The 18,004-nt window shown below is 42.5% G+C and overlaps 1 protein-coding gene across 2 annotated transcripts in view; it reads left to right on the top strand.

Moving 5' to 3' along the window:
* The window catches only part of ergic1 (endoplasmic reticulum-golgi intermediate compartment 1), a 74,123-nt gene extending 66,716 nt beyond the window's left edge, over positions 1-7,407 (top strand). For both annotated transcript variants that reach the window (XM_031898819.1, XM_031898820.1), the window contains exon 10: positions 1,622-7,407. In XM_031898819.1, coding sequence (XP_031754679.1) covers positions 1,622-1,729 — 108 coding nt within the window. In that variant the 3' untranslated portion in view covers positions 1,730-7,407. The remainder of the gene's footprint in view (positions 1-1,621) is intronic.
* The last annotated feature ends 10,597 nt before the right edge of the window (positions 7,408-18,004 follow it).

Below are 18,004 nucleotides of genomic sequence, written 5' to 3' on the forward strand. Positions count from 1 at the left end.
ATAAGAAGATTGTGTAGAAGTCTAGGTAGAAGAAGTCATTATTGCATTTTGGAAGGTGCACATGTATAGATCATTGTTTGTGGAATGACAGTGCCACTTTTCTTTCACAAAACCCTTTATCCTTATCTGATAAGTGATCCCTGCAGCGTATTTATTTAATTTACAAAAAAAAATGATAGACCCACTATAAATGTAAAGGGCCAACTGATCAAGCTCCTATTTTTAGATAGACACACTATTCATCCTATGTTTTGACTAATTTCCCCTTTAGACATTTGGGGTAGTTATCATCCCAAAAGTAAAAGCAAATGTTTGCAAAATGTTTGCTCTACTTAATTCCACTTAGTCATTATTCATTAAATGAGTGGCCGCTAGTCATGTTACAATTTCTGTGACCTGGTCTGCTTGGCCCGCCACCCACCTTCCTTCCCCCTGGTGTGCACACAGGGTTGCCAGGGCCACTCCGGGGGTACTGCAGTGGGGGGAAATGGTGCAGAACCCTGGTGCCCCCCCCCACCACCTTTCTGCCTACCCCTAGTTCCGGCCCTGGGCCATACAAAGACAGATTATCTGCCTGTGTATGGGGCCTCCTGACAGGCCTCCCTCATCTATATCTGGGCAAAAATTGTCCAGGTGTAGATCGGGTAGGTTTCATTTTTCATTTGGATCAGGGACCACATCAGGTCAATTTTTTATTTAGGTTTTCAGTCCCTGATATTCAACTGATCAAGAGATCTTTGAGGCTTGTCCCATTGTTAGTCTCCCTTAGACATGACACTTTGACCACAGTATTATGTCAGTTCTCCTGGTTGTCAACAGGCCAAGGGCAGTGCTTGTTCTTTTACATTTCCAGTGAGACGATAGACACTATAAGGGAATTGTAGGATCTCATTAGTTTGATTCTTGGCCCAACTGCAACAAATGTAACTATATACTAATAACCATTCTCATGTTTTCAAGATCAGCAGGATAATTGCTAATGTGCTGTTTGCCCATGTTGCTTATGGTAACACAATTATTATTTGTATTTCTGGTCTGATTAGGAAGGTTTGGTCCTAAGTGATATTTCCATTTTATTGAAGGCGAAGGAAAGTTAAAATCACTAGGTATGCCAAATGTATTCACTTACCTGTTACTCCAGAAAGCTGCACCGGCCCAGGGTACATGCAGGAGAGCGTTCCTCTTCTTTGCGCAGTAGAGTCAAAAGGCTAACTTTTTTTGTTAAAGTGCGACTTTTCACTCTACTACACGTGCACATCAGGCTGGAAGAATGAAAACGGAAGAGTATTGCTCACCTGCATTTACCCCAGGCCGGTGCAATTTTCTGCCAACAGGGATTTTGACAACAGAAAAAAAGCGCTCGCTGCAGGTACCCCGGGCTGGTGCGGTTTTCTCCTAACAGGGGCACCAGCCCGGGGTAAAAGGTAAGCGATTAAAGTCACCTAACATTTTGGCACCCCCAAGTGACTTAGCCTTTCCTTCTCCTTTAACTAAGGGTATCAGCAGGTCCCACAGGTACTTCACCCTTCTCCCAGATAGAACAATTTATTCAATTTTCTGTGTAATTTTGAATAAATAGAGAATATGTTTTCCAGTCATACTCTGGTTCTTTTCATTACAGGTTTGTGCTATCATCGGGGGAACATTCACAGTCGCTGGGATTTTGGACTCTTTCATTTTCACAGCTTCAGAAGCCTGGAAAAAAATCCAGCTTGGGAAGATGCAGTAGAAAAGGTGTCCTGCACCATTTTATTGCGGGACTGGAACAATCAGGAGAAACACCAATACATTAGGAAACAAATTTTGGGTTTTATTTCTTAGAATATAAATGATGAGCAAACGCAATATCTCAGACCTAGCCAGATGCAGCTAGGTATTCAGGCAGGTACATCCCCTTTAGTGTTAACTCACATTTATTTACATGCTGTGTAGAGTGGCCAGCAGCCATTGTGTTTATCTGTGTATAGTGGCTCAGTTATTTTAGCCTAATGTGGGACAAAAAAAAAACAGTTGCTGGCACTCCATCTGTTTTAGAACTACAAATCTCAGCATCCCATTGCTAGCAGTGAGAGATCCTGGGTGTTGTAGTACTGCAGTGTTTGCAGTGTCACAAGTTGCCTATCCCTGACGTAATGTGACTTGAGATTATAAGGTACAAAGGGTCCTTGCTGTGTTGCTTATAATGTAACATGGTGCCTCCTTCCTATTCAGCTGCTGATATCATGGCTACACGCTAAGCTTTTGTGTGTGTCATGCAGGAACTCATAGTTACACATGGAGACTTATAGGGGGACATTACACAGCTTTGTTCAGCATACAATAACCATTTTTCTTTAAAATGCCTTACAAAGTGGGAGCTTTACAAACTACTGCCCCTTTTATTCAGAGTCTGCCCCCCAGCATCATGCTTGAGAGCACAAGCAGTCGAACAGGAATATACTGCAATTTAGAGGTGTTTTACAGGGGCGACTGCCCCATTATCAACAGAAGTCATCTATTGTTTTGTGCTGAACAAAGATGTGTATTTAAGCCTTTATAATAAAAATGAATTATATAATTCATTTCCATCAAAGAAGTAATATTTTTATTACAATATTCAATTATTTATTGCTGCCAAGGTAAATTGCATGTTAATATCATAAAAAGTGCCATTGGGTCCTAAATCCCTATACATTACTCTTCAGAAGCAACAACAAATGTTCACAAGAGGATTTTTTTTAGGTGTGGCATTAAATAACTCCTGTACGTCCTTTCCTCTTTGCATTTTATTCTCTTTAATAGCTGAGGCACCACAGCAGGACATATTTTGCAACACAGAGATTGACAGTGTGATGTTCTTATAAAAAGATGTAATTTATATTAGGTGATTCCCTGCTGTAGGTTTGGTGACCAGTCCGTAAAGCTAGTTATATGATTACTTATCTAAAAGTGAGTGAGTTTGAACAATTCACACAATTCCTTGGTGCTGTCCAGTTTTTCTGTGCATGGGGCAGATTAATTAACATACCCAATGCTTCAGGGCTGGGATTTATTAATATAATGAAATCAGACGAGGAAGATTGTGTAGCTTTAAGCAGTGTTTTGGGCCATAAAAAAATCTCTTCAAGGGCTGCAGCTTCTGTCCTACCATATATCTGTGCAAACTGATTTTGGTTTCAAGATGGCAAACTTGTGGCTCTCCAGAGAGCTGTAGTAGTTAATACTGAATAGTCATTCTTCCCAGCCTTATAACACGTAAAGGTGGGCCATACACAGGCAGATTTAAGTTGCCAATTTGGGTCCTTCAGTCTGAGTTGGCAGGTTATCAGCTCATGTATGTGGCACTGTGATGGGCCTCACCCTATCTGGGCAAAAATTTGGCAGATATCAATTTGACAGGTGATGACTGCATTGGCTCGTGGATGTGGTCCTCAGTCCAAAGGACTGTATCCCTGTCATTGTGATCCGATAGTTTAGTTCTAGAGCTGATTGATTGGATCAGTCCAATATCATCCACCTCAACGTGGTTATATTGGGGGAGAGAGCCACTCACATCGACAAACAAGCAGAACTTTCAATGTATGGCCACTTTTAGTGTTAAGGGACCTTTAACCTTTTCTTATTTCATTCATCAAGATCATGGGAGGCTTATGTCTCACTTAAAAGGGAACATTTCAGTCCCGTTTAGTGGGTGTTAAAGGGGATATTGTGTGTTTATATACAAAATGTTTAATTTCATTCTTAGAAACTCCCAATATACATTCAGTTTAAAGGGTATTTGTCAACTTTCTATTTATAATTTGGGTTTAGCTTCTCTTTCCCTTATGTATAAGGGTAGCAGAACCTCCTTTTTTGTGTATTAACCTTTAGGCAATAATACATAGGCCAGTGTTACATGGCATCCAACCTATGAACCCATGGCCTGTAGAAGGAGAATGTTATATGCACACGATAAGTTATGCGATAAGCTCTTATGTTACTAAATGAAGATAAATAAAAGGCAAGTCATACCAGTGAAGATAATAGTTACAGTGTGTTTTAAAAGTGTTTGGAAGCTTTGTATTAGATGGTACTCTGACCCAACAGGTAAAGTCCTCTCTTTAGTTGTGTTGGACGTGACCTGGCCAGTGACAGTGAACTTCTCACTGAAAAAGCTCAGTGCTGGTCAGCGTTGCCCTTAGCAATGTTAGTTATGAGATTGTAATCAGTCTTTACATAATCGTTCCAAATTAAAGGAAGTCATGTGGTCACAGCACACAGTGTATTGCGTTCATACTACACACAAGGTTGCTAGAGGCAATCATGCGCTATGTAATTAAAGTTGCTGTTTTATTATTGTCATTTTGCAGGAGAGCCACAAAATCCCAGTACTTGGGGGTGATTTGTTTAACAAGGGAGTGAATATTCAAGGGGAAGAAAACACACAGGCCTAGACTAGTGCTGACAAGCCTCTATAGTGATTTTGAGCTGATTTTTGCTTGCAGTGTACTTGACCACACAAACTTCCAGTGTCAGCCATATTGCTCAGTTGTGTAACCACCACAATTGGGTCTAGTTTATTATGGCCATAACTATCCTGCTCTGGATCAGTTTGGGCTCAGCATTTGGGTGGGTGGCAGAGTTACCTGCAGGAACGTGACATTACTACTTATGTGCCATTTGGTCTCAGTGCTGTTAAAGTGATACTATTAACTTTAACTGTGCATTCCATTTACTGGTGTTTGTGATATCAAATTTGTGCCATAAATTTACATGGATATATTAAGAAGATATTGCATAATTCATGTATATCTATATCATGTTAAACAGAAGCTTCCATATTAATTTGTATTCTCTGGCTTATAGTAAAGATGAGCTAGATGTGGAATCTGGAATTGGACGTGCAATATTTCCGTTATTATTGTGTAAGACATATCCAAAGAATAAATAAAACAAAGCGATGGGGACAAGGGGGGTTCTTTATTGTATGCACCTATGTGGTGCAAGTTTAGTGGCTGAAATCTACTACTGTTGCTGCTAATTAGGTCTTGTCCTTTGCATTTGTACAAATATGTATATAATGTTACATTGGGATCTGTTACTATCTTTCACATTGTTACATAGGTCATTCCATGAATGATATAGGCATGTCAGTGACTGGACTTGCTGCTAGCCAAGTTGACAGGTTGTGGGCTGTTTTTAGGCATCATTGCCCCCTTATGGTGTAGCCTGTTACCTGTGTTCCTTTTAGTTTTTAAATGTTGCCTTCCATTAGTACTTGAATAATGATTAGGAGATCTGCTACAGTGGGGAATTCCTCCACACAACATGGATTTAGTAGCTGGCCCACAAAATAAACAGCATTTATAAATTCAGGAGAACCATTGTATCAGTGGCAGCAGCCTAATACCTGTGTGATTGGCATACAATGCTAGACTTAACAGTGCCCGTACTGTTTGCTGGGGAATGCTTGGATCTGTAGTTAAAAAAAGAGAAATGCCAGCTGTGAATTCCTGCTTTAAATACGTGTGCCCTTCTGTAATTCATTAAAGGGATATCCACCCTTTCTTAAAGCATTTGCCAAAATAAATTTATCACAGGCAGAAGAGAAAATTGCACAGCAAAAAACAGATATTTTTGGAGAAATTTGTTACATATTTTCTCTGTGATAAATGATAAATACATATCACACAAAATCATACATGCATGTAACCATTACAGACTAGGGAATGTCTGAGATATTATGTCTGTTTGCATTTAATGAGGGAAGCAATAAAACTGGGGGCTTGTGTGTGTTTGGGGTGGGATGGTTTTTCATATGTAGAAATCTAATGACAGGTGATAAATGAAGGAATAAGCGCTCTCTATATTTAGGAATAATCCTGGGGTTGTGCAAATAAACATCCCTATTGTAGGAAGTATAGTATTGTTCTATCTACCTCTAAGGTCTTATAGTTCTATAATCAGCCCCTTTTGCTTGTTAAAATTGAATGCTCAGTGTTGTCGTTGTAGCGGAGGCTTAATAATGTGTAATATGAAGGCAACTGCCACGCGGTGCCTGCATGCAATCGAGACAGAGAACTCCCCCCCGCTCCAATCTGCTTTATGGTGTATCTAAGGCAATGGATCGGCCTGGGTGCGGACACATGGAGCAGATTTCAGCACAAAAATGCATACCTACACCTTTCAGCACTGAAACCTGCTCTGGGTGTCTCCACTCAGGCCAATGCAGTGCCAATGCAGCGTCACACTATAAAGCAGACTAAAGCGGAGGGATGGTCTATTTGCTTGCAGAAAACTGCCGTATGTGGCCATAGCCATAAACCGTAGGACCAAAATAATAAACACTAAACACATTTATTAAACATCCACCAGTGTTTAGTGGATTTACTTTATAATGGGAATTGTTTCCCTTAAGGCTAATGTCAGTTTGCTATTTTCTCAATACCGCTTACAACCGCTTGGTGTCTGTAGTCGTCGGTCAGTGCCCATGGGGCTGATTTTGCCTTGGCATGCCTTGGCATGTGGACCAAAATCTTGAGCATTGAGATGTTGAACCCTACTAGACGTGAAGTTAATCCAAGGGTAGAGCATTCCTTATATGCATATATACACAGGCAATAGCTGCCATATTGCTGACTGCATTACTCATACACTTACTGTATGCCCGATTACAAGAATGTTGAATTTCAGTAAGCGATAAGGCACCTGACATATGCAGAGAAGGAATGTTGTGCGCTAGTTATATGATCATGCTCTTCCCTTGGGAAGCAAAGGGATGCTTAGCGGTACTAATACATGGGGCCATATTTATTATAGTGTTTAAGCCAACATCCCCAGTGATGTTGTCCATAGCAACCAATCAGCAAAAAGATTTGAACATTCACCTACAAGTGTGAAAACAAAAGCAAAGATACAGTAGGTGAATGTTCAAATCTTATTGCTGATTGGTTGCTATGGGCAACATCCAATTACACATTGTAATAAATATGCCTCCATACAGTACATTTTACAAGCATAACGTGGGCAGTAGCTATCTCAATGCAATGCAATGGGGCAGCTTTATCACACTGACTTTGAATGGCATTTCTGACAATAACTGGTATCTCCGGGATTCCCATGAGATTAGTTCATGGTTTCTTGTTGTTAATGCACTACCAGAAATTGCTGATTCTTACAATAATGTCACATGGCTGATAGCATAACATCACCTATTGGCTTGGAGGAAGATGATGGGAGATTCAACACAAATATTCTTTGCCAAAACCGATTTTATGTGATTTTTTTTGTCTTGCTTTTATTGTTATTTACAGATAAAGGGAATAATGTAAGTAAATGTGTGACTGTTGGGAAGAGCAGGGGAATATTGTGCAATCTGTATCATTGATTTTACTTTTAGACCTTTTTTTAAGAAACAAAAAACCTTGAAATAAAGGAATACTTTGTAAATGCTGTGTCTGCATCATTCCTCGCGGTTCCCATGTGATGATCCATGGCTGTGCCGTGCCAGGGAGGCCGCTTTTCATTAGCAGTGCTCTTACGGCCGCTCCCCAGAACATCTGTGCATTTTTCTGGAGGTCGTATTCAGATTACAGCGAGCCTGAGTCAGGAATGCATAGCCTGTACTCTGTGTCATGTTGCCTTTAAAGGTTAAAGCCGTGCCATATGGCTGAATGGGCACACTTTATGCATATGTGTCATTGACACTGGGCTTACAGTTTACATTTTATTGTGGGTGGCAAAATTACTCAATAATGACGAGGGTCCACAAGCTCTTTATGGTTATCTATGGTGATTGGTCATATGGTGGGGGTCACATTACTCTGGAAAGAAAAGCCTATAGTGGCTTCCCATGGTCCCAAGGAAATGACACAAGCTCACACGGGAACTGAAGTCAGGCTTTGGATTACACTCCACTTGCACTTTTCTCCACTAGTCTGTATCCTGAGCTTCATCTACACACATGGGTTGGGAACATTTCATCTCTCTAGGGAGCCGAACATGTAGAAAACTCTGCAGCTTCCATTGCATGTCCAGGCCAGTCCTTTACTAGTATAACCAACTGTAGAGCCACTTCCCAGCAGCACTGTAATAAGCCTAAATGCATGCTCAGTGGGGATTTGGGTTTTCCTTTTGTTCCCTTGTGTCTTTTATCTCTTGCCTGTCTTCCCGTGGGTTTGCTGACTTCCATCACTGGCAATCGCAATAATGATTTGCCTCCACTTCAGTTCTCTAGAGTCTACTGCCCTCATTTCATATCCTAGTGTGTATATCAGGCAAATCCCTGCATCAGCCTCTTCCAGCATCCACCTTGGAGCACAGCTTCTACCTTCTCTCTACTTGTTTAGCACAGTGGTTTCATAGCTACAGGCTAAGCAGGAAAAACAAACCCAGCAATTAGCCAGTGCAGGGCTGAGGTGGCAAGCTTTGATCCCATACCTGTGAGGCTCAAACTGAACTTCATTTAAATCTAAAAGAGGTTTTGGATTAACACGCCCTCCCCCATTCATTTTATATAAAATAACTCCACTTGTCATTTTACTTTTAGATTTTTATCTGGCATAGCGGCTTTTACTCTCTGTTGGGATATGTACATGTAATGTTATTAAGTGCAACATTTTTAAAATACAGGAAGGGCGATGTGTGGACCTGTGGGTTTTGGCCCGGCATCCATGCAACTTTTACAAGCCGAAGGCAGGCCTGTGACCTTACCTTACTTCTGCTTCCAGGTTTAGGGTTGGGTGCGGTTAAGAAGCGGGCAGGTTAAGGTTGGGTGTGGGTAAGAACCAGGTAGGTTAAGGTTGGGTGTGGGTAAGAAGCGGGCAGGTTAAGGTTGGGTGTGGGTAAGAAGCGGGCAATTTAAGGTTGGGTGTGGGTAAGAAGCGGGCAGGTTAAGGTTGGGTGTGGGTAAGAAGCGGGCAGGTTAAGGTTGGGTGTGGGTAAGAAGCGGGCAGGTTAAGGTTGGGTGTGGGTAAGAAGCGGGCAGGTTAAGGTTGGGTGTGGGTAAGAAGCGGGCAGGTTAAGGTTGGGTGTGGGTAAGAAGCGGGCAGGTTAAGTTTGGGTGTGGGTAAGAAGCTGACAAGTTAGGGTTGGGTGCGGTTAAGAAGGGGGCAGGTTAGGGTTGGTTGCGGTTAAGAAGCGGACAAGTTAGGGTTGGGTACAGTTAAGAAGGGGGCAGGTTACGGTTGGTTGTGGTTAATAAGGGGGCAGGTTAGGGTTGGGTGCGGGTAAGTAGCGGGTGGATTAGAGTTGGGTGCGGTTAAGAAGGGGGCAGGTTAGGGTTGGTTGCGGTTAAGAAGCAGACAAGTTAGGGTTGGGTACGGTTAAGAAGGGGACAGGTTAGGGTTGGTTGCGGTTAATAAGGGGGCAAGTTAGGGTTGGTTGCGGTTAAGAAGCAGACAAGTTAGGGTTGGGTACGGTTAAGAAGGGGGCAGGATAGGGTTGGGTATGGTTAAGAAGGGGGCAGGTTAGGGTTGGGTATGGTTAAGAAGGGGGCAGGTTAGGGTTGGTTGCAGTTAATAAGGGGGCAAGTTAGGGTTGGTTGCGGTTAAGAAGCAGACAAGTTAGGGTTGGTTGCGGTTAAGAAGCAGACAAGTTAGGGTTGGTTGCGGTTAAGAAGCAGACAAGTTAGGGTTGGTTGCGGTTAAGAAGCAGACAAGTTAGGGTTGGGTACGGTTAAGAAGGGGGCAGGTTAGGGTTGGGTATGGTTAAGAAGGGGGCAGGTTAGGGTTGGTTGCGGTTAATAAGGGGGCAAGTTAGGGTTGGTTGCGGTTAAGAAGCAGATAAGTTAGGGTTGGGTACGGTTAAGAAGGGGGCAGGTTAGGGTTGGTTGCGGTTAATAAGGGGGCAAGTTAGGGTTGGGTACGGTTAAGAAGCGGGCAGGTTAGGGTTGGGTGCGGGTAAGTAGCGGGTGGATTAGGGTTGGGTGCGGGTAAGAAGCAGACAAGTTAGGGTTGGGTGCGGTTAAGAAGCGGACACGTTAGGGTTGGTTGCGCTTAAGAAGGGGCCAAGTTAGGGTTGGTTGCAGTTAAGAAGCAGACAAGTTTGGTTGGGTAATGTTAAGAAGGGGGCAGGTTAGGGTTGGGTGCGGGTAAGTAGTGGGCAGGTTAGGGATGGGTGGGGGTAAGAACCGGGCAGGTTAAGGTTGGGTGTGGGTAAGAACCGGGTAGGTTAAGGTTGGGTGTGGGTAAGAAGCGGGCAGGTTAAGGTTGGGTGTGGGTAAGAAGCGGGCAAGTTAAGGTTGGGTGTGGGTAAGAAGCGGGCAGGTTAAGGTTGGGTGTGGGTAAGAAGCGGGCAGGTTAAGGTTGGGTGTGGGTAAGAAGCGGGCAGGTTAAGGTTGGGTGTGGGTAAGAACCGGGCAGGTTAAGTTTGGGTGTGGGTAAGAAGCTGACAAGTTAGGGTTGGGTGTGGTTAAGAAGGGGGCAGGTTAGGGTTGGTTGCGGTTAAGAAGCGGACAAGTTAGGGTTGGGTACAGTTAAGAAGGGGGCAGGTTAGGGTTGGTTGTGGTTAATAAGGGGGCAGGTTAGGGTTGGGTGCGGGTAAGTAGCGGGTGGATTAGAGTTGGGTGCGGTTAAGAAGGGGTCAGGTTAGGGTTGGTTGCGGTTAAGAAGCAGACAAGTTAGGGTTGGGTACGGTTAAGAAGGGGGCAGGTTAGGGTTGGTTGCGGTTAATAAGGAGGCAAGTTAGGGTTGGGTACGGTTAAGAAGGGGGCAGGTTAGGGTTGGGTGCGGGTAAGTAGCGGGTGGATTAGGGTTGGGTGCGGGTAAGAAGCAGACAAGTTAGGGTTGGGTGCGGTTAAGAAGCGGACACGTTAGGGTTGGTTGCGCTTAAGAAGGGGCCAAGTTAGGGTTGGTTGCAGTTAAGAAGCAGACAAGTTTGGTTGGGTAATGTTAAGAAGGGGGCAGGTTAGGGTTGGGTGCGGGTAAGTAGCGGGCAGGTTAGGGATGGGTGGGGGTAAGAAGCAGACAAGTTAGGGTTGGTTGCAGTTAAGAAGCGGACAAGTTAGGGTTGGTTGCGGTTAAGAAGGGGGCAAGTTAGGATTGGGTATGGTTAAGAAGGGGGCAGGTTAGGGTTGGGTGCGGGTAAGTAGCGGGTTGATTAGGGTTGGGTGCGGGTAAGAAGCGGACAAGTTAGGGTTGGGTGCGGTTAAGAAGCGGTCAAGTTAGGGTTGGGTGCGGTTAAGAAGCGGACAAGTTAGGGTTGGTTGCGCTTAAGAAGGGGCCAAGTTAGGGTTGGTTGCAGTTAAGAAGCAGACAAGTTTGTTTGGGTACGGTTAAGAAGGGGGCAGGTTAGGGAGTGAAGGGCTTGAAGGATAAGGAAAGGGTTACAATGCGGTAATGGAAGGGCCCTGGTATTTCTATAAAGCAGAGCTGTCCGATCAATGGCTTTTCAGCTGCGCAGCCCTGTTAACCTACAAATGTCATACAACTATGCTTGCCAGAGCACAGCCACAGTACTTACTGCTCACATTACTATGTTTGCACATTGCTTTCCCACAACTGCAGCATAGCAGGGCCCAGGGGGTGTTTTGCCTCCATGATGGCAAACAGTTCAGTGTCTGCATCCCAACAGAGGCAATAGTGGATGCTAGGGGAGTCATGATCATTATTTGGATGAATATGGTTCCAGCACTCAGTTGCTGAGTACAAAGGGTAAGTAAACCTAGTTTAACCACACATATAATGCACATTGTTGCTAGAGGTTGTTTCTAAATGTTTTTATGTGCACTTTAATATTTAGTACACAGTAGGTACTCACATTAAATGAGGGGCCGTGATATGGCCATGATCTTACATAATTTGCCCAAAATGTGTTACTAACGCAAGTTTTTGTAGGGATTATCACAAGTTGGGTTTGAGCACTGGTGATTTTTTTTATCTTTTAACTGAAAAACCATATACAGGTATGGGGTCCCTTACACACGTCGCGATTTGCGATCTTTTGTGCGACCATTGGTTGCACGAAAGATCGTACAATCGGCCACTAGCGCTCAGGGCTGAAACGGCAGATAAGGAGGTAGAAACAATAGGATTTCTACCTCCTTCTGCCGATTCAGCCCTGACGGCAGATTTTGCTCAGACGCCTTCTATGGCGCCCGATCAAAATCTTTTAACCGGTCCAATAGGCGAGTCGACCGATATCAGCAGCCTCCTGCGATATCGGCCGCCTTGCCGACTTGCCATACACGCACCGAATATCGTACGAAACGAGGTTATTATCGGTGCGTGTATGGCAGCTTTTGAGTCAGTTTTAAGCAATTAAATCTCATTTTTAAAAGTAATTTCCTTTTTCTCTGTAATAATAAAACATACCTTGTAGTTGATGTTAACTAAACTGCATGGATTCATATTAGGGGCAAAACAATCCTATTGAGTTTATTTAATATTTAAATGTTTTTTAGCTGATGTAAGGTATGGTGATCCAAATTACAAAAAAGACCCCTTATCTGGAAATCCCAAGGTCCCAAACATTCCAGATAATACATCCTATACTTATAGCCCTCAATGCTAGCCCTGCTGTGATAAATAGCAATGCAATTTTGGGTAAGGCTCAGAGAAAGGAGAGGTGTTTTGCAAGGAACTCTGGGTGTGAGAGCATTTCCTTATGGTACAGAGTAAGGGAATAATTAAAGTATCATTACATGGTTTGTACAGTCGGTGCTGCTTTCTGACCAGGATTCTAGGAACATGAATGCATGATACATACCTACTGTATTGATAATAGGCCTCTCTGGGCATTGGGTGGGGGAGACTGAAACCTGAATGCCATCTAAATTACAAGTGTCACCCTATTAACCCATAATTTGAAGCACTGAGCCTATTGTAAATAGGGTTCCTTTCTAGCTCCCTTATTACAGTACTGAGAACTGCACAGTGAGCAGAAACAATGTTTTTTTTGGGTGGGAGGGACTGACAGGCTGTCAAATCCATCACCCTCTCAGCTGGCTCAGGCCGAAAGAATGTGCAAGACTAAACAGTATGGATTCTTTCATTTTTTTATGCTGAATAAATACGTATCAGGGAAATAATCCATCTGGGACTGGAGAAAATGCCTGGTGCATGGGTTTTATTCAGCCATGAGTAGTGGGCATTGTGATTTGATAAGATCACTCTTTATTAGTAATAATATCACAGCCTTCTCTGGCCACTTTCCAGGAAACCTGCGCTTACAGTCATATTTGGAAGGGAAGCAGATTTCAAAATATTAAAAAAAAAAAAAAAAGAGCAAAAAAGTGTCCCATTTACTAATCCCTGAAACATTCAAGGCTAAGATTTTAGCCTGGTGTGCCATATTAACTCTTAACTCCTGGTGTGCCATATTAACTCTTAATTAATAAACATTCCCTGTTTCTAAATCAAGATCAACTATGCAAAAGCCCCCTTTTAAAGAGCCACAACACCCTCCAAATACTCGCAGCATAGTGCTTAGTACAAGTGAGTGTGGCGGCACTCCTGTATTGTACTTACCCACCCTGGGCAGCTAGTCCATGTCTGTTCTGCCTTATTGTTACAACATTGTACCCTTATGGGGTTACAATGGAAAGTCAATAAGAAACTACTGATATACTGTATGTTATTTATGTCGGATCATCATACTAATAAGTACATGCTACTCAAACTTCACAGAATTCCCTGGCCCTGTGCAGCTTTCAGTCTCTACCACAAACACATACATTTTGGCCAGGATCATCAATAGCCAGACTGCCTACCAGTATGTTTTTAGACTGCCAGGGAAAGCCACACAACATGGGAAGAGCATTCAAACTACATATATAGTGGCCTAAGCAGAGCTGAACTGCAAGGCACAGTGTTGGACTGGGGTATCTGGGGCCCACTGTGGGCCATCATTCCAGGGCCCGCCACCTCCCTGTCATGTACCTCCTTTTGATGCCACTGCCAGAAGCGCTAAACGTCTGCACCACTCCAAAGATCACAGACAGGCAGCAAACCTAAGATTCCTTGGGGTTTCTCCTGCTTCCCACCAAACATCACCACCTAGATTATCAGCTTTTCTAGTACTGCAGGCAGGGGCTCAGTTATGTGGGGCCATTGCATAAGGTGATCTAATATTTCTTGGACAAAAATCAGTTGGATAAGAGGAAGGTCTCTGTTGTGTTTAGTTGCATTTGGCCATACTGTGTCTCTGAACATAATAATGAACAAAAGCCACAATCATAATGAAATAGAGCGCCCTCTTCTGATCAAACTAGAACACATCAAAATTTTCCAGTGGCTACAATTTCTTCCATACATTTTGCAGGCTTTAGCCTTGGAAAAAGACACACAAAAAAAACCCCTGTATCCCTTGCCTTCCACATCAACCAAATGGATCCTCCCTTCTATCTAGGGAGCTGTCAGTGCACCATGTTCTATAGAAACTGGCAACATAGTGGAAAGGAGCTTCTCTAACAAGGTAGGGCAAATGTATTTTGGTGAAATTTTGCCATTTTGTGAATTTTTTGATATTTCGGTGAAGAACATGACTTTACATTTCATATGCCAAGTGCCACGACCTGTGTAGAAGGAACCCTGAGATGTAGTAAAGCGTGCCAGTCTTCCAGGGCAAACATACCAAAATAAGGGTGGGACAGGGAGGGAACCCATTTTTATACAGGACTGGAGCTATAGGGAAGCCCAAAGTATGTTTTGGGCAAATAGACCACTGGCCAGGGTAGGAGTGCATAACAAGAATCATTGGGGGGTGTCTAACAAATTCGCCTCCACCTTAGATTATACAGTTCTTTCCCCTTTAACCTGTGTACATGTATTATTTTCTTTAATACAAATAAAGGCAGAACAGAGGGTTCCTAGCATATGTGACCAATAGCCATGACACCCAGAACAATTGCTAACCCTGACTTTCTTTCTCTCAGTCAGAATGCTATTGATTAAAAAAGGCTATAAAAAAGGGAAAAAAAAGTCAACCCCACATAACTAGGTCCTAGGCATAGGATACCAAATATATATTGTGGTAGAGTGACCAAAGAAAGACTCAAAAGTTAAGTTCTCCCTTTGTTTTGCAATAGTGGGAGATGTAATCTTTAAGGGAGATATTACTAAACAGAGGATGTTTTCTGCTGCTGCCTGGCCCTGGAAGATGAAGTTTTCTGGAAGTAAGACACACGCCAGACAATTCTTACCAGGAAGGCTGCCTGTCTGTGTGAGGAACTCCCAGAGGGGCTGGGGTGCTGCCTGTCACTGCAAGGAGCAGAGGGAGTTTCAACCAAGTGTGGGTCACTCAGAAAAGCTCTCTCAGAGCAGGGCACAGGGCAGGAAGGCTACCTGTCTGTGTGAGGAACTCCCAGAGGGGCTGGGGTGCTGCCTGTCACTGCAAGGAGCAGAGGGAATTTCAACCAAGTGTGGGGTCACTCAGAAAAGCTCTCTCAGAGCAGGGCACAGGGCAGGAAGGCTGCCTGTCTGTGTGAGGAACTCCCAGAGGGGCTGGGGTGCTGCCTGCCATTGCAAGAAGTAGAGAGAGCCCTTGACAAAGCTGAGAGACTGAGTGTCTGAGGAACTGAGAGGATAACCAGGAGACTGAGAAATTTCCCCAAAGTAGTATCATGAGTACAGGGGTGCCCCCCAACCATTGGTGTTTTCTTACTGGTAATCCACAAGGGGCCCAGATAGTGCTGAAATTGACACCTCTGTGTTAAATAAACTACTTTAAAGTGAAGAAAGTGTGTGTTGTGGATCCTGCAAGTACAACTGGAGGGAATGAGTGCTAGGGCCCATGCCTTAAATACTGCCCAGCATTTAAATTTGAGGGTGAGAAAAACTGCCCAGTATGAAATGTGAGAAATAAAAGATTGGGATTAACAATGTCCCCCTTTTTGGTTCTTAACAGTTGAAAGCAATTGTTTTTTTGGGTCAATACGTCAGTATAAAACAATGGTATCCTAAAGGTTAAGTAAAGCATAGCAACATGTAGAATAGATTATATGGGGTAGAGATCTCCTTCCTCTTGTCTTTTTGACACTTAACACGATCTTTAATTTAACCTTATTTTGTATTTATTATTGTTACCTCTGTTTATTCTAGTAATGTATTGTTTTGCTGCACAGTGCTGTGTACATACGTAGCGCTATAAAAAAAAATCACACACACACATATATATATATATATACATAAACTGGGTGAATACTGGCATCTTGTGGTAAAAATGTTGTAACATATTCTTTATGAAAATAACCCACTAGCGGCATCTTGTGGCCATTTCTATGTACTACAGTCCCCTAATCTTCCCACCACTGCTGTAACTGTAAGTAAATTCATAATCATGATTTTTAGGAATGTAAATAGGAAGAGCTGTCAGTATGTTGCTTGTGAGGAGTTACTGACAATAAAGGTCTGCTTTAAGAACATTTTTAAAAAGGGCAACCCTTTTGTATGCCATAAAAAGAAAGTGATTTGTTCATCTGCTGGTTTTCCCAGTTGGTTTACTTTGCAGGGCAGCCCATAACAGTAAAAATAAATTCTGTGGGGAACTACCATTGGTGTGCCAATGGTAGTTCTACCCATGTACCCACCAAAGCTGGCCATTGCCATTCACTGGAAGACCTTAAGGGCCCAGTTTATAACAACTTGGAGCAGTGGTTGAAAGGTTACAGTTTTCACTTTTACAAACTTTATCTTTAAAGTTAACTTTATTTCTGACTTTTTTTTCACAATTCCTCCTATTTAAAAAGAAAAAAAAAGATAAATTATTACTGAAATTACTTAACCAGCTCGGCCTGATGAATTATATTAATTTAATATGGAAGGATAAATGCTTCTTTTGGGCAAAATGAGAGAAAAAATAATTCACATTTTACTACCTATAGATAACTTTGTCAGGTGAAATGTTAACAGGATAACTCTCTGCTAGTACATGGGAATGATTTGATAGAGAAGTCTATGGTGCTGTGCTGGAGCTTTCTAACTAGACATGCAATTCATTTTGCTGCTGGCGGAGATTTAAACTTGCCAGATTCAATTTGACGAGAAAAGCTTATCTCCTAATTCCATTCTAGATTTTCCCATAAAGCCATAGAACTTTTGAAAGAATTAAACTCTTTGGAAGAGAAGGTAACAAAATAGTCCCACTCTCTCTTCATCCCCATGTTATATGTGATAGCGATGTGCATAATGAGCTTTATATTTCCCTTTTGAGTTGCTGTTATCTCAATCATAAAAAGGAAAGGAAGAAAGAAAAGCAGAGAGGAAAATTGGGAATGAATCCCTCTCACAGAGACGATACAAAGTCACGGCAGAGGTGTGCTTGTGTAAAAAGAATTTATGTGAAGGAGTTTAACTAATAGGTAGACAAGTTTGGCAACACAACCCTTATTTTTTGGGCTTATATTGCAATAATACATTATACAATATATCACTAATTATAAGGTATAAACTATAGTAGATAATACCAATTAGCAGTTAGTCATGTTAAAGGGGATCTATGACAAAAATAAAAATGTAATATAAACGTTATCATACTAACAGTTACACACTCTGAGGCTAGAGACGCTTTAGAGAATCAAAGACAAAACTTTTTAAATGTTATATTTACTATTATAAAAGGTATAACAGTTCAGTTGTACAAAAGGATGTTACAAAAGAGACATATAGTAAAATAATTTCACACAGTTTTTAAAATAAAATTGAAAAACACATTAGTCCCTTACTGTGCCAAACAGAATCCCTCTAGTCCTGGAGGCAAGGGGAAACCAATGGGATGAACTTCCAATCAAAATTAGTCCTCCAGAGTGAATCCAAGTGTAGTCAGAAGAGCTGACTATTTATCTCAGTTTGTAGGGGCATCAGGTAACTGGACACTCCCCCCTCCTTCAGGAATGCAAGAGGGCATGGCCTAGCAGGACACAGCTTAAGTTGTTTATAACCTCCTGTGAGGAGGGACTGGACCAAGACCATAATGCCCATAACTCCTTAGTGGAACATAAGAGAAAGATTATATCATATTCATTGGTTAAGAATTCTCCTCCTGATTATATAGAGACCACAAATCATTGTTGTGTGACCTGCCCCGGCCCAGATATTCCTAAGTGACCAAC

Source organism: Xenopus tropicalis, chromosome 3, assembly GCF_000004195.4.
Source record: "Xenopus tropicalis strain Nigerian chromosome 3, UCB_Xtro_10.0, whole genome shotgun sequence".
Classification (NCBI taxonomy): domain Eukaryota; kingdom Metazoa; phylum Chordata; class Amphibia; order Anura; family Pipidae; genus Xenopus; species Xenopus tropicalis.